This window comes from Lynx canadensis, chromosome D4, assembly GCF_007474595.2.
Source record: "Lynx canadensis isolate LIC74 chromosome D4, mLynCan4.pri.v2, whole genome shotgun sequence".
NCBI classification, from domain to species: domain Eukaryota; kingdom Metazoa; phylum Chordata; class Mammalia; order Carnivora; family Felidae; genus Lynx; species Lynx canadensis.
In genome coordinates this window covers 74,660,357-74,675,528 of record NC_044315.2, presented here as the reverse complement: position 1 = coordinate 74,675,528, position 15,172 = coordinate 74,660,357, and the positions used below count along the sequence as shown (strand labels likewise).

The following is a 15,172-nucleotide window of genomic DNA, read 5'->3' as shown; positions in this document are numbered from 1 at the left end:
TGGCTAAATATGACCTGCAGATATGGTCTATAGCCTGCGTGCTATTTTTTATAATTTGATTTTAAAAGCCTTAGGGGGAGGGGAACCTGGGTGGCTCAGTCAGTTGAGCATCTGACTCTTGGCCTCCACTCAGGTCATGATCTCACTATTCATGAGGTCGAGCCCTGTATCGGGCTCTATGCACTGACAGTGCAGAGCCTACCTGGGATTCTCTCTCTCCCTCCCCATCTGCCCCTCTCCTGCTTGCTCTCTCTCTCTCTCAAATAAATAAATGTACATTTAAAAATATATATTTTAAAAAGGCCTTAGGGGTAAAGGGGAGAACTCACAAGACTCTTCCTTCCTCAGCCTCCTTCCCAATTTTGCATTACCAACCTGGCCTCTGAAGGCATTTGTGTCCCACCCCCATGGTCCCTCTCTATTCAGCCACATACAAGTTTTGGGCCAACTGTACAGTACTTTTCCTCATGAAAGAGAAGCAGGCTTTTAGTCTTTGCCTCTGTCAAGTTATTCACAAGGGAACCACAAAATTGCCTTGTCCCCCGATTGACAGCTTAATGAACATGCTGGCACATAGCCTATTTGCATATTGCAGCATGCATCAGGTAAGAGGCCCCTTATAAAGGAAACAATACAAGGCACTTACACTGCGAAAGCTGAGATATGGAGAGGATGGCCAAGATTCTCTGAATAGCCATTCTGCCCATTTTAAAAATTCAATTTTGCAGCTAGATTAGTTCTCACTCTTCAGTTGAATCGCAATGAGGTCTAAAGGGAAGGCAATTAAAACGAATGCCAGCTTTCCAGTTCTGAAAGGCACCCTGACTAATCAGTGCTGATTTTCACTTGTTAGGACTCAGAGAGACTTGGCTTTCCACACGAAAATGTCTGCCACATCATCTGCTTTTCTATAAATCCCAGCTGGGAAGAGCCCCTTATTGTACACTTGTGTGATCTATACAATTATGTTTGGCTGCCCTTTTAAAGAGAGGAATACATTAAAAAATTCAGACAATGAGTTGTTAAGGACACATCTTAATATGAAAATCAACAGACTGCAGTTCTGCTGGACACTTGATGCCTGAATTGGTTACTAATTGAAAAAAACTAAATATCATATCTCAGATACTTTATGCAATGTCTACCAAATAGTACTCCCTTATTGATGAAGCATTCATTGATTGATTGAATAAATCAACATGATGGTCCAGAACTTATGGGGGAATACAGTACAAGAGCTCACAGTCTCAAGAGGGAAAGATAGTAATAATAATAATAATATAATGTAATATAGTATAATATATAATTAAGTGGAAAATGATTCTATAAGAGGTAGCAGTCCATTACCATGTATATTCTGACCCTTCAGCTTTAAGCATTAGAGAAAAAGGAAGAGGGGTGTTTTGCACCTGTCCCTTGAATGTTAAGCAGTGCCTAGGATGAGTAACATGTAAGATATTCCAGATGGTTGGAACAGCAGGCAATACTATAGAAAACACGAGTCTCAAATGGGAAACCTTGAATAAAAACTTCACATTTCCAATCTGCCCCTGAAATATGCCCAATAATTCTGTCTTCTCATCCTTCTCTTTCTAGTGTCAAAGCATATAAACAAATCCAAGTTGTCTTGGAACAAAGATGGCATTGTCCATGGAGTCAGCTATCAGGATGGGAATCTGGTAATCCAGTTCCCAGGTTGGTACTTCATCATTTGCCAACTGCAATTTCTCGTGAAATGCCCAGAACATTCTGTTGACCTAAAGTTGGAGCTTCTCATCAACAAAGATGTCAAAAAGCAGGCGCTGGTGACAGTGTGTGAATCTGGAGTGCAAAACAAAAACATATACCAAAATCTCTCTCAGTTCTTGCTGGAGCATCTGCAGGTCAATACCACCATATCAGTCAAAGTGGATAAATTCCAGTATGTGGATACAAACACCTTTCCTCTTGAGAATGTGTTGTCCATCTTCTTATATAGTAGTTTAGACTGAACCATTTCTCCTGGCCTTCAGGAAGAAAGCAACTCTCTACCATACAGTATTCATCCATCAAACACTTGGGCAAAAAGAAAACTCAAGACCAAGACTAAAACCACAAAGGGTATTAAATAACACGCTTCTCCTTCTTGTCTCTTGGGAAGATACAGCTCCAGGGTTAAAAAAAAAAAAAAAAAAGAACAGTTTTGAATGAAGTATCTTTCAAATAGAAGGCAGGGAAGCAAGGCAGTGTGGTGGGAAAAGCCCCACATAGGTATCAGAAGGGATGGATTCATGCCCTGGCCCAATCACTAACTCACTGTATGACCTGGAGCTATTCCTTTCCCCTCCCTGGAACTCTGGATCCATGTCTGAGAAGTGAAGGGGCTGGATTTGAATCTATCCAAAGTCTCTACCATCTCAGAAGACCAGGATCTATCACCCCAGACCTGTGAACTAAGATCCCAAGCAGTGTTCTAGAAGCCCCGTAACCAAAGGAAAGGCCCTCACACCAATATAAATCCAATGATACTAGTAGTATCTGGCTGCATGTCACCTCAGCACAGTCAGAATTTGGGGACAAGACTCAGGGTACCTTGCCAAATGATGTGAACAGTGGGATCTAAAATGTATAAAAGAAAGGACTGCCCAACTGACCATCCTGAATCTAAGAGGCCTCCTGGTATTTGGAAAACCACCTGACCAGGCTTAACTCCATTCAAGTTAAGATTGACAGTAAGTCAATAGCAGACACCTTTTGTTTCTTGTGGGGAAGGGCTGTGCATTCTGCAAATGCTCCATCAGTGTGCAGTGGTCATGGTGATGCAGCCATTTGGTCAGGCAATAGCTGCCGTCATTTCTCACATGATCTCTCTTAGGGAACCATTTCGGTGGAGGGTTATTAAGGCCCCAAAGTGTTGTTGATAAATGATTATGGCCCTGTAAATGGTGAGAAGGACTTCTGAACAATGGTAAACTCCTCTCCTGAGTTGGGTAACCATGAGATTTGTCTAGCTCCATCAACCTACCTTTACATCCATCCATCATTTCCAAGGAGCACCTTATCTGTTTGAAAGAAGGACCATTCAGCTTGAAGTATAAATCCTCAGAATTTATGCTTCAGAAGAAAAAAGGGACCCTTAACTGCCATGCCAAAGACTGGAGCAAAATTTGCATTTTTCTCAAAAAAAGAGGAGGGAAAAGAAAAATGTAGGAAGTCGGGTGCATTTGTCAGAGAAAGACTAGAAAAAAGTGTAAAAGAAGAAAGAAAAACAAAAGACCCAGTCTTGTTGGTATGGATGAGAAGGACTTGGAAAAACAAAATAGCTAGGGAAAAAATTTAAGTCATTTGCTGAGCAGCATAGTATGTTAACCTCCTCTTCGGCCTCCTCTATGAAATATTCAGTAAAGTCTACATTTCTCATAACACTTTCTATGAGTAGATTCTTTGGGAGGAGCGGGCATTAGAAGTTTTGAATTGAGCAAGCCAAGTATGTTGCAAACACAGAGACAGGTTTCGAGGACCCAAAACTAACAAGTAAGGGGGTATGTGGCATTTGAGTTATACTCTAACTCAGAAGGACAAATGAACCTTGTTTAAGCCAACTCATGCATTCTTGAAAAGGTATCTCCAATCTAAACTTGTATAAACTAAGGAAATTTTCTACTGTCTCATACTCAAACTTCAGAAAGAATCCCATTCCTTCTCTGAGCAGAAACACCTGACTTTTGCACTTGAGTGATTCCTACTCTCAATCTCTGTCAAGCAATGTTCTGAAAGCCAACAGCTGAAGACACAGGACATTTAAAGCAGTTCTGTAGCAAGACAGAAAAAAAAAAGGTAATCATTAACAACTCAACTGAAAATAATAGGGAGTGGATAACCTGGAAAGTTTAAAACTAGATTCTCTTACTCTTTGAGGGTTAACCAGCCCTTGGGAATGTGGTAGTATCTATGCAAATAAAATAAATAATTTCTCTAACTGGGAACCCAAGCTACCCGAAACATATGTCCCCTTGGGCAAAACCCAACTGGAGCTCACACACACACACACACACACACACACACACACAGTATACATGTGGAACTTGTATAGAAGGATGATGTGTGAGTTGATAAGAAACTATCAGTGTAGATGTGTTCCTACCCTTGAGAAATTTATAAGACTTTCTTTCTCCAAAAAGTTTGGTAACTTTTTCTTCACCCAGTCTGTCTATCACCCACTGATGCCTCCTCAACTTACCCCAGTTCCCTCTTAAATTCCCCAGTCACACAAAGGTTGGCTCAGAGGAGGGCACAGCACGCCCAGGAGGGTTGATAGGAACAATCTGTAGAGGGAGGAAATACTGAAGGAAATTGGGTAGAATTTACCAAACAAGGGAGCCTTCCAGAATCCCTGGAATACCACTGATTATTCTGGCATGGGGGGACAAAGCCCTTAAGTTAAGAGGATTGAGAAGTCAGTCCCTGTCGTCTCTGGAAAAAATCCTGAGAGATGAGCTAAGCCAAAGTTTGAATGCAAGCCCACTAGAGGGCAGAGACATCAAGTCCTCACATGTGGTTAGCAGCAGAGCTGGGATTTGAGCTAGCAGCTGAGCCCAGCCTCCTGACTCCCCTCTCCATTATTTCCCACCAGCCTTTATTGGCTTTGTCCTGTAGTCTTTCTGTAATTCCTCAGGTCATATCTTTCCAGCCCTCCACCATGGTGGTCCCCAGCATTCAGGGACTTCCTTTGTTCTTCTTTGCACCACTTGGATCCTCCAGGATCATCATTCAAAATGAGACACAGATAGTCTGTAGATTCATGGTCAAATCACAGAAAAAGGTCAGGGTCCCATATAGAAAAGTATAATCTCTCAGAAACTGAAGAAATAATTTAAAAATTAAAAGCTTACTGTTTTAATTTGAAGTTATGCATGTGTGTGTATATGTGTGTGTATAATGTATGTATACATGTACACATATGTGTATGTATGTGTATTATATATACACATGTTTGTGTTATATATGTGTGTGTTTTATATACACGTGTGTGTGTGTGTGTGTGTGTGTGCTCTAGTAGTTGTTTTACAGGTCACCTGCTTAACCTGTTGTCAGGGGAGGAAGCTTGATTCTTGCTCTGGGCATTGCAAAATGTATATACACTTGTATTTATTTTTAATTATGAAAAGAACAGAAAATAATTTCTTCCAATGCCTCACTGCTTATTTAATAACTATTAATATTTTGCCATATTTGCTTCTGCTTCTTTTTAAAAAGAAAACACTGCAGATAGAACAAAGTCTCATTCCTCCATCCATTTCCCTGTAGCCTCCCCCAAGAGAGCCACTGCCCAGAAGTTTGCACACCCCCTTCACTTACATAATTTTTTAGTTTTTTTTTCCCATAAGTATGTATAGTACAATTTTGTGTGGCTTTAAAATTTTTAATAAATGATATCATACTTCATATTACATTATGTGACTTGAAATTTTTCATGTAATGTTAACTTTTTGATATTTATACAGATTGGCACACGTAGATCTGGCTCACCTATTTAACTGCTTTATCCTATTTCATTGTTTGACTATGCCAGGTGGTCCATGTTTCTATGGATGAACATTTAGTTTGCCTCTTGATATTGCTACAATGAACATATCTCCCTGAACAGCTCCTTCTATTCTTCTATATAGCAAAAATACTCTTTGAAAATTATAAATAGTACCCTGACACTACTGAGTCAACCTTGACTGATGAGGTTAGACCCGTCTGTGGTCACAGCTCACGAGCTGGAGCTTTGGAATCTAAAAAGCTCTTTCCATCTTTCCTAGAACTTCTGTGCTCTGAACATCCATTCCACACACAACTCCTGAATGCCAGTGTGGTATGCTCCTAGGACCCCATGCCAGGTGCTGGTTCGTGACCCAGCACAGTATGAGCCATGGCTCCACCAGGCTGCTACAGAATCAGCTCCAATTAACATGGGGTCACAAGGCACTCTGGAGCTTCCCTAGATCCAGTTCTTTCTCTAGAGAGTAAATAAAAAACACCAGAAAGCATGAAGGATGAGCACAACCCCAGGAGGAAAATTCTCCCCCAAGACCAAATGTCCATATTCCTTGTGGTCTATTCCAGACCTCTTTTCTCTTCACACTCCATGCTATCTCCCTGCATGGCTTAATCAACTCCCCCTGGTTTCAATGGCATCTTCTTGCCAATGACTGCATAATGGGTCTCTCCAGCTTTGCTTTGCTCCTAAAATTCAACCCCACATATTCAGTAGCCACTGGGCCTACCCATTAGTTATTTCTGAGACCTTACAATGGAAAATTAGCACTCCACATCTAGTGTAGTGGCTTTCAAGTGTGTTTACCATGACTCAGGAGAAGAAATGCTCTACTCTGCAAACAAAAATGTGTACACACACACAACTCTAAGACCAAGGATACATTAAGCAATACTTACCCTAACTGCTCATGACTAAGAAAAAAAAATCTTGTTGTGACCACCTGAATAGATTTGATGATGCTGTCATGAGTCACAACCCACAGTCTACAAATGCTGTTGTAGTGTGACTTTCCCTGCTCCACAAGTTGGAAGGTTCAAAATACACTTTGCTAATTCTATTGCAGCTTGGGTTCTAGAAGAGTTTAGTCCAAGATGGACAAGATTTTAGAACGTTGTCCACTTTTCTAGCAAGCCCACTTCTGTGGAAGTGTTGGGTTTTCTGCAGGTGGCATTTGCAGAGGCTCCGGTGTTCAGATATGAGGTTGGTGGGTGCAGTGAGTCTGAGCGTAGGGACAGGAACATCCACTCTGCTGACATGTCTGTTGCAGATTAGCAGTGGTTCTAGATCTGGCAGCAGTAGCTGCTTCCTGATTATGGTGGTTTCCTGTTTGAAACAGTGGTGTTGTGGCTCTAGAGGGGCAGCTTCCTGATTGCAAGATTGTTGAAAAGACAGCAGCCAACCAAGCAGCCCTGTTCTGTGGGACAGCATTAGAGGTTGCTCCTGAAAGCCCAACCTAGATTCTGTGTCTTCAGCCCTCTTGGCAAGTCTGTGATAAATGCCTTCCTGCTAAACAAGCTGGCATGACGTCTGTTCTCTGTAAATGATCCCTGATGGATACAATCTCAACATGTAAAACTGACTTCAAAGTACTCACCCCAAACTTGTCACTATTCCTATGTCCTAAATCTCAAGGATGATCTGAGTCTTTCACAACCCTTCTTTCCTATTATTTATCCAATCAACATCTGTCTAGTTCATCAAGTTCTCTTGTCCTCACCAGCACCATCTCACCTGTGTCACCCTTGTCACCTCCTAACTCACATCCTGGCTCCTGTCTTACCTCTTACAAATCCCATTTCTAGATAGCACCATCATTCTGGGGACTGAGTAGTAATGACCACCTATCAAGCTCTTCCATGTCCTGCACTTTTCACAACACACTCACTGAATCCTCAAAACAGCCCTGTGAGGCAGGTATTGTTATCCCCACATTGTGCACAGTGACGTTGAGACTCTGAGACATTGAGTAGCACGGCCAACATCACACAGCCACTGGGTCATAGAGCTGGAATTCAAGTCCTGATGTGTGAACATCTCCCACTCCAACATTCCATTCTCCAACCACTGTGGACCCAGCAGCCTTCCTAAAATCTAAGCTCTCTAAACCAGCTCCCTCCACATCAAGATCTTTCTTTCCTCTCTCACTTCATGCCACCTCCCACCTTGTGCTTGATACTCAAATCACATTGAACTTCTCCCAGTTCCTCAAACCTTTCATGTTCAGCCTTGCCACCAGGTGTTTGGAAGTGTTCTTCCTTCTGCCTGGAATATTCACTTCACTCTCTCTCTGGCTAACTCTCATCATTGTTCTGATCTCCTTAGAGAAGCCTTCTTGACTCTTCTGGCCTCACCTAATTCCCTTCTGTCTTCTTCCCTATTTGTCCTGTCCTTATGGGCATGATGCTATTTACCCTGGCTCTCTTTATGTACTTCCTCTCTGGCATCTAAACTCCTAGAAGGCAGGAATCCTGTCAGTCTTTTTCAGCACTGGGTCCTCACAGCCCAGCCCAACCCCTGGGACATAATAGCCGTTCAATAACTATTTCTTAAATGAATAATCAAAGAAAATCTCTAAAAACACAGACCATATTCTAGGGAAAAGATACCAAACAAGCCATCCAGGAGAGAAAAAAGGACTAAAACTTCTTTAAAAAGTATAGAAATGTGAATTGAAAGCCACCTTTTCTCCTAGAATGTTTCTCAGCACTCAAGAGAGTAAGAAAGCTATTAAAGAAAGGGGAAATGTCCAGACGCCAGAACCCGTCTTTGCCATCTGAGAATTTGGAAGGCAAAAACAAAAACAAAACAAAACAACAAAAAACAAAACAAACAAACGAAAACCCTTCACTTGGATTATTGAACCCTCTCTATGAGCTAGGTGTACCATATTCGCTATATAATCCATTTCCCTTCCTGTCCCTATGAGATAGCTATATGCTATTGTAATCATTGTATAGGTGGGTATACCCACACTAGAATTTAAATCAAATTTTGCTGCACCTTAGAATTAACTGAAAGACTTAAAAGAATTTTTTTAATGCTTATTTGTTTTTGAGAGAAAGAGAGAGCACGAGCAGGGTAGGGGAAGAGTGGGGGGACAGAGGATCCAAAGCAGGCTCTGAACTGACGGCAGAGAGTCCAATGCAGGGCTCGAACCCACAAACCATGAGATCATGACCAGAACCAAAATCCGAGACTTAACTGACGAAGCCACCCAGGCACCCTTCAACTAAAAGACTTTTTAATGCCTGATCCCCAGCCCACAGCCCAGACCAATAAAATTAGAATCTCTGGGGTTACTACCCAGGCATCAGGATTAATTTAAACTCCCAAACTTTAAGTTAAGTTTGAAAGTTAGTGGTTTAAATCCTCACTATCTGTGTTGTGCCCTGAACCCATGCCAGAGAGCTTGCTAAAAATACAGAATTTCACATCCACCCAGAACTACTAAATTTTGATAAAATCTATGAGATTGTCATTCAGGAACACTGAACAGTTTGAGGACTGCTGGTTCAGATGACTTTCCCTAGTAAGCATAGAAGAGTTCTCTGAATCCATTATGCTTCCCCGTTTCCCCCCAGATGATTTTGGGAAATGGATTCTCCCTCCCCTTCTGCCATTTATGCAAATATGAGGGTCTAGACACTACCAAAAGCAACATTAAGTCACAATGATGGTATTCAGTTGTAATTATCACTGAGTTTTAAAAAATTGCTTTTGGTCCAGATCTTTACCTTGGGCAGCTTGGGCAAGGGCTGGGACAAGATTGTAACCAATATGTTGAAAGCTTGGGATGTAGTCCAATGTAGGGGATGTACTTGCCCTATGGTGGAGGAAAGAGAGAACCAAGTCTGGGGGTGGCACATGGGAATGGATGGTTTGGAAACCTGAGTTTGAATCCTAACTCAGACAGTGATTAACATGAGAATCTTTATGAGTCACAGACACTCTCTAAGGTTCCTCAACTGTAAAATAAGAAGCATAATCCTTTCCAAAGCTGTGGGAAGAACATAAAAAAGCTTGGAAAGTGTACAAATGTGAGGTCTTTTATTACATTCAGTATCTGCAAAGGAGTTCACTGTGGGAGAGGAGCAGGAAAAATCTCAAGGGCAAATATGAGGGCAATGATATTTCCTCAAACTCACTGAAGTCATCTCCATCTGCCTCTGGAAAAACCAGCCATTGGACCAACAAAGGTGTTCATGAGGCAAACACCCAATGAATGCTTTCATACTATCGGGAAAACTAGCCCGGATAAGCCTATTGAATATTTGAGAGATGGAGTACTGGGGGTCACCTCCCTGTGTCTCCCTCATGGCAATACTATTCACATACTGGAGTGTTGGTGTTTGTGTGTCTTTTTTTTCCACTTAGGATTGAGCATCTAGGATCAAGAATTCACCCCAAGCCCCAGCATTTAGATCAGTGTCTAGCACAAAGTCAGCACTCAAGAAATGTGTAGATTCATTTTCAGTGAGATAGGGAATTACCAGCTGAGGGTATCAGCTCAACTAATCAAAAACATGCTGCATTGCAGTCTGATCCAGCTTCGCGAACAGAAAGCTCCAAGTGAAAACCAGCTGACATATCTCATCATTTTGTTCCCACTGCTGGGGGCCAAGGAAACATAACGGCCGTGACCTTTCTGACTTTGCCTTCTGCTATCACAACTAGTTCCATTTTAACAGCTGGCCTGGTGCTCTCAGCACCAGGGGCCGAAGTAGTCAAGGGAAGAAAGGCCACCACCCATCATGGGATTGACACATCAAGATGAGGAAAAGTCAAGAAAATGCTTAAGGAAGCTTCATTCCTACTGCCAAAGTGACTTTCATGCACTCAAATACACAGCCCTCAACTTCATCTGACATTTTCATGCTTCTTTTTCATTAATTACGGTGTGTTTACTTAAATAGCTTTATATCACATAAGTGTATATCATCACTGACACTGACTGAGTGCCTGCTTGCCAGGTTCCAGGCATCATTATTGAAGCCCTTGATACTGTTGTCTATTTCATTCTTATGCTGTTTTATGAGATAAAGGTTGCCATTCCCATGTTACAGATGAAGAAACGGAGGCTCAGAGAAATGCATACATATGTCTAAGTAGCTCAGAAGCCAGGGTGTAAATGCTCACAGTCTGACTCCAGAATCACATCCCTAATGACATTGCACTACTCCCTCTGAAGCCACCTGATTTTGCATATGCTGATCCCTTTATCTACATGGTTCTTGCCCTCCTTTCTCTGCTTGGTTAACCTGACCTCATTCATAAAATCTCAACTCAGACCTTATTTATCAAGAACCATTCCCAGGCTAAGTTAGGCATCCAATTTCTTCCTTGACATCCTCACTTCTATCTGAATACTTACCATCCTGTACTACAATTATTTGGTTGCAAGAACAACATTTATTTTTTTATTTTTTTTAATTTTTTTTTCAACGTTTTTATTTATTTTTGGGACAGAGAGAGACAGAGCATGAACGGGGGGAGGGGCAGAGAGAGAGGGAGACACAGAACCGGAAACAGGCTCCAGGCTCCGAGCCATCAGCCCAGAGCCCGACGCGGGGCTCGAACTCACGGACCGCGAGATCGTGACCTGGCTGAAGTCGGACGCTTAACCGACTGCGCCACCCAGGCGCCCCGAGAACAACATTTAAATATAGTTCTCTTTCTGCCAGTATCTACAAAATAAAGTACTTCTTGCTTCCAAATTGTTTCGGTTTGATCCTGCACCATTCACATCCTACTCTGGATTCTGGAAGGGACCTTGCTTTTTTGAGGCCACTGACCCTACAACCCTGAGTCTTCCTGCTGGCTGCTCCAGAAATGCTGGCTGCTTCTCCTCTTGGTCTCTGGCCCCTCTAAGTGGGAAATCATGAACTTGATGACACCAATCACTGTATGCCTACTTCCACATAGCTAAGAAACATCTCACTCCCCACAACCAGAATTACCTAGGCCTTTTCATGACTTAGAATCTTGGCCCAACTCTTCCTGGTCCCGGAGAGAGAAAGAAGTGTGACCACCCCCAACCCAAAGTGCCAACTCATTTCCTGCCCAGAATTAACCACTTCCCAAAACGAGTGACTGTATGAACATCAATTCCCTTCAGGGGAAACCCCCCCCCTCCCACTAGGCTGTCACCTTACCTTATGACCCCAACCTGACAATCACCCAACAGCCTGACATTGGTACCCTCCCCAAAGTTTATGTGACTCATCCTTACCTACTATCACCTTGTTGTTCTGGGACAGTTCTTGACACATGGTAGGCATTTGATATACATATTTGTTGAATAGATGAATGATTGAATGAATACCATATTAGATGTCTGCATAGTACTTTAGAGCTTATAAAACTATTCTTTCAACTGACATGAGAGAATTAAGCCATGCACTCAGCTGGTAAGGGGCAGAGCTGGGATCCCCTGGCATTATAATTTCTTGTCCAGACTATACTATATTTTGAGGTCAGCAAACTATAGCCTCTGGGGTGTCTGCATGTTTTTGTGAATAAAGTTTTATTGGAACACAGCTGTCTCCTTTCATTTATTTACAGTCTATGGCTGCTTTTGTGTTATGATGACTCTAAGTTAAGTAATTGTGCCAGAATGAAGGACAGCCCCTATAACTTGCAAAGCCTAAAATTCTTACTATTTGGCCCTTTATAGAAAATATTTGTGGGGCACCTGGGTAGCTCAGTCAGTTAAGCGTCCGACTTCAGCTCAGGTCATGATCTCATGGTTTGTGAGTTTGAGCCCCAATGTCGTGCTCTGTGCTGACAGCGCAGAGCCTGGAGCCTGCGGATTCTGTATCTCTCTCTCTACCCCTCCCCTGTCCACACTCTGTCTCTCTGTCTTTCTTTCTCTCTCTCAAAAAATAAACATTTAAAAATTTGTAAAGAAAAGGAAAATATTTGTGGACTCTACCATGTATTATTGATGGCTCCATATGTGTTCAGATATGCACACTTGTACACCATACATCAAAAATTTGCCCACAAAGAGTACCATTTGGCCACTGTCTTTACCTGAACTTCTCAATGTTGTCTATGAGAGGAGAATGTGAAGTGTTTTGGCATCATATAGAGACCATGTCTGTAAGTGCTGAGTAAGAGGTTCTATGGACAAATGCATGGGCTTTGACCATGGTAGTATCAATCCTAACAATGTGAAGAAGTGACCAACTAAAATAAGGTCTTAGATTCAAGTCCACCCAAAGCAGTGACAAGGGGTCACTTCCAATAAGAGAGGACAGAAGAACCATGAAAAACAGAATAATTTTAAAATCACAACTTGGACGCCTTAGCTTGAGGAAATTCCTACACACCATTGTAGTGACCCAATTCAGTCTAGTTGTAGATAATACAGTAGCTGACTATGAAACAGGGTTCTTGTTGTAGTAATAATAGTAGTAACAGTAGCTGTAGCGATAGTATATAATCTTGATGAAAGTTGCCAGGAGCTTTCTAATCTCAGAAGCTTAAATTAAATTTTGAGCACAAAAAAGGTTTTTCTTTGTTTTTTTTTAAAAAAACACATTAATAGACCTCTTAGTTACACACAAAAAAAGTGAAGATCATATTTTACATAAAAATGGTTTGAGATGTGAGGAGCTGCGCTTCTTTATAATCGTGAAGACATTTTTAATGGAAATGTCCCCTTCTAAAATAGGGATTCAAAATGTACTGCTCCAGGACAATTTTTGGTTCTTAGATTTGTATAGTTTTCTTCCATCAGCTACCCAGGGGAGTTTGGAAGCAGAGGCAAGATGGTAACTTAAGGGTCTTCCATTTACATTAGTAAAGGGAACTTAAGTAACTATCTTTGAATTATGGAACCCCATATATGGCTATTTTCTAGACTAAATTATCTAGACTTCCAGAAATATACTGTCAGGCATGGGATCCTATGCAAACATGGGGCCAAACCCAACACCATGGATGGTAGAACATTGTAAGTGCCCAAAAGACAAGGTACCATTCTTGTTCTTTGAATCAGATGGTAGGTACTTATGAAATATTTATTGATTTGAATAGAAACTAAAATCACCTTTTAAAGAATTTCCTATATTGAAGTTTTCCCTTTTAGTTCAATATCTTTCCATCTGGAGATGTTCTATACTCATTAAATGAGCTATATGTGGATATATTTTTTAAATAATTAACCCAAGGCTCCTTTTACATCTTTTAGGTATTTTTAATCTTTATTTATTTTTGAGAGAGAGAGAGAGAGAGGCAGAGCACGATCAGGAGAGGGCAGAGAGAAAGGGGGACACAGAATTTGAAGCAGGCTCCAGGCTCTGAGCTGTCCACACAGAGCCTGATGCAGGACTCAAACTCATGAACTGCAAGATCATGACCTGAGCCAAAGTTGGACATTCAACCCATTGAGCCACCAAGGCGCCCCTTAAAGCTCCTTTCAAATAAAGGACTAGCGAACAGAGCTTTCTGTTTGAGAAGACATGTGGTATCAGGAAAAATTGTGAAAGACTGAACTTTAAACAGAGTATTGACTAGTTCATGAATTCAGATTATTTTAAGCTTTCATTGTCTCTGAGATTTTTTACCACGCTGAAATTGTAGAAAATTGATAGTAATGCAAATAATTCTTGTCCATAAAGATGCAAATTGTGTCCCATGCATTGTAATTGATTATAATTCTGTGGAACTGACCAGTTTTGCAAGTTTTTCATTTATTTGTAACTCCCTCCCTGACCCAGAAGCATCTATTAGCATCTCCAGAGAAACTTCTTTGATAAACATTGGTCTATAACTTTTCTGCAATTAACTCAACAATGCCAGATATAGATGATGACGATGATGATGATAGATAGATAGATAGATAGATGATATAATACACACAGAGTAGTGAGTGCAGTACAGATTTACAGTATTCTAGTGGTTCAGCTACTTTTAAATATTTTTGTTGGAGAAATAATGATTATTTTGGTATTTCAATCCAAATATTGAAAAACGGAATGAAGGTAAATATTGCATTAAAAAGGAAGTATTACTAGGCTCATTTTATTGACACAGAGAAATCGAGACTCAGAGATGAAAATCACCCAGCTAATAAATAAATGGAAAGACCAGGACTCCAACCCAGATATTCAGGAACAAATTAGTTTTCATTCTATTTCCTGAAAGTTTTCTTCATCTTTCTCTGAATACTTAAAGAAAGTAAAATTTCTGCATATTAGAGACACATCCATAATATCACAACTTCAAAAAAGATTAGGCCAGTGCTATTTCAGAAATATAGTAGGAAAAGATCCCAATATTAATATTTTACTGTGCTATTGCAGACAGTAAATTTGATTAGCACAAAGGAAATGTGAGGAAAGTACAAGACCCAGATTTGCTTTTATAGAGCTTAAAAACTAATTTGGAAAATAAGCTACACGTCCCCAAAACATCCTGATTAAAGTATAAAATGATATACTGAAAAGCCCAACAAATGCAATGAAATCAGCTAATAATAATAACTAACACATAATAAAGTCTTACTATGAGCCAGGCATTAGTGTTAGTGCTTTTACGTTCAAATAACTCTTTTAATCTTCATAGGTATCCTATGCGGGTGGCCCTCATTGTATTTCTCATTTAAATATTTGGAAACAAAGTCCTGAGAGGTTCATTTACTCT

The 15,172-nt window shown here is 40.9% G+C and overlaps 1 protein-coding gene across 1 annotated transcript in view; it reads left to right on the top strand.

The window, feature by feature from the left end:
- TNFSF8 (TNF superfamily member 8) overlaps positions 1-4,833 on the top strand; it is a 28,248-nt gene extending 23,415 nt beyond the window's left edge. The window contains exon 4 of the mRNA XM_030293257.1: positions 1,597-4,833. Coding sequence (XP_030149117.1) covers positions 1,597-1,991 — 395 coding nt within the window. The 3' untranslated portion in view covers positions 1,992-4,833. The remainder of the gene's footprint in view (positions 1-1,596) is intronic.
- Positions 4,834-15,172: the final 10,339 nt, after the last annotated feature.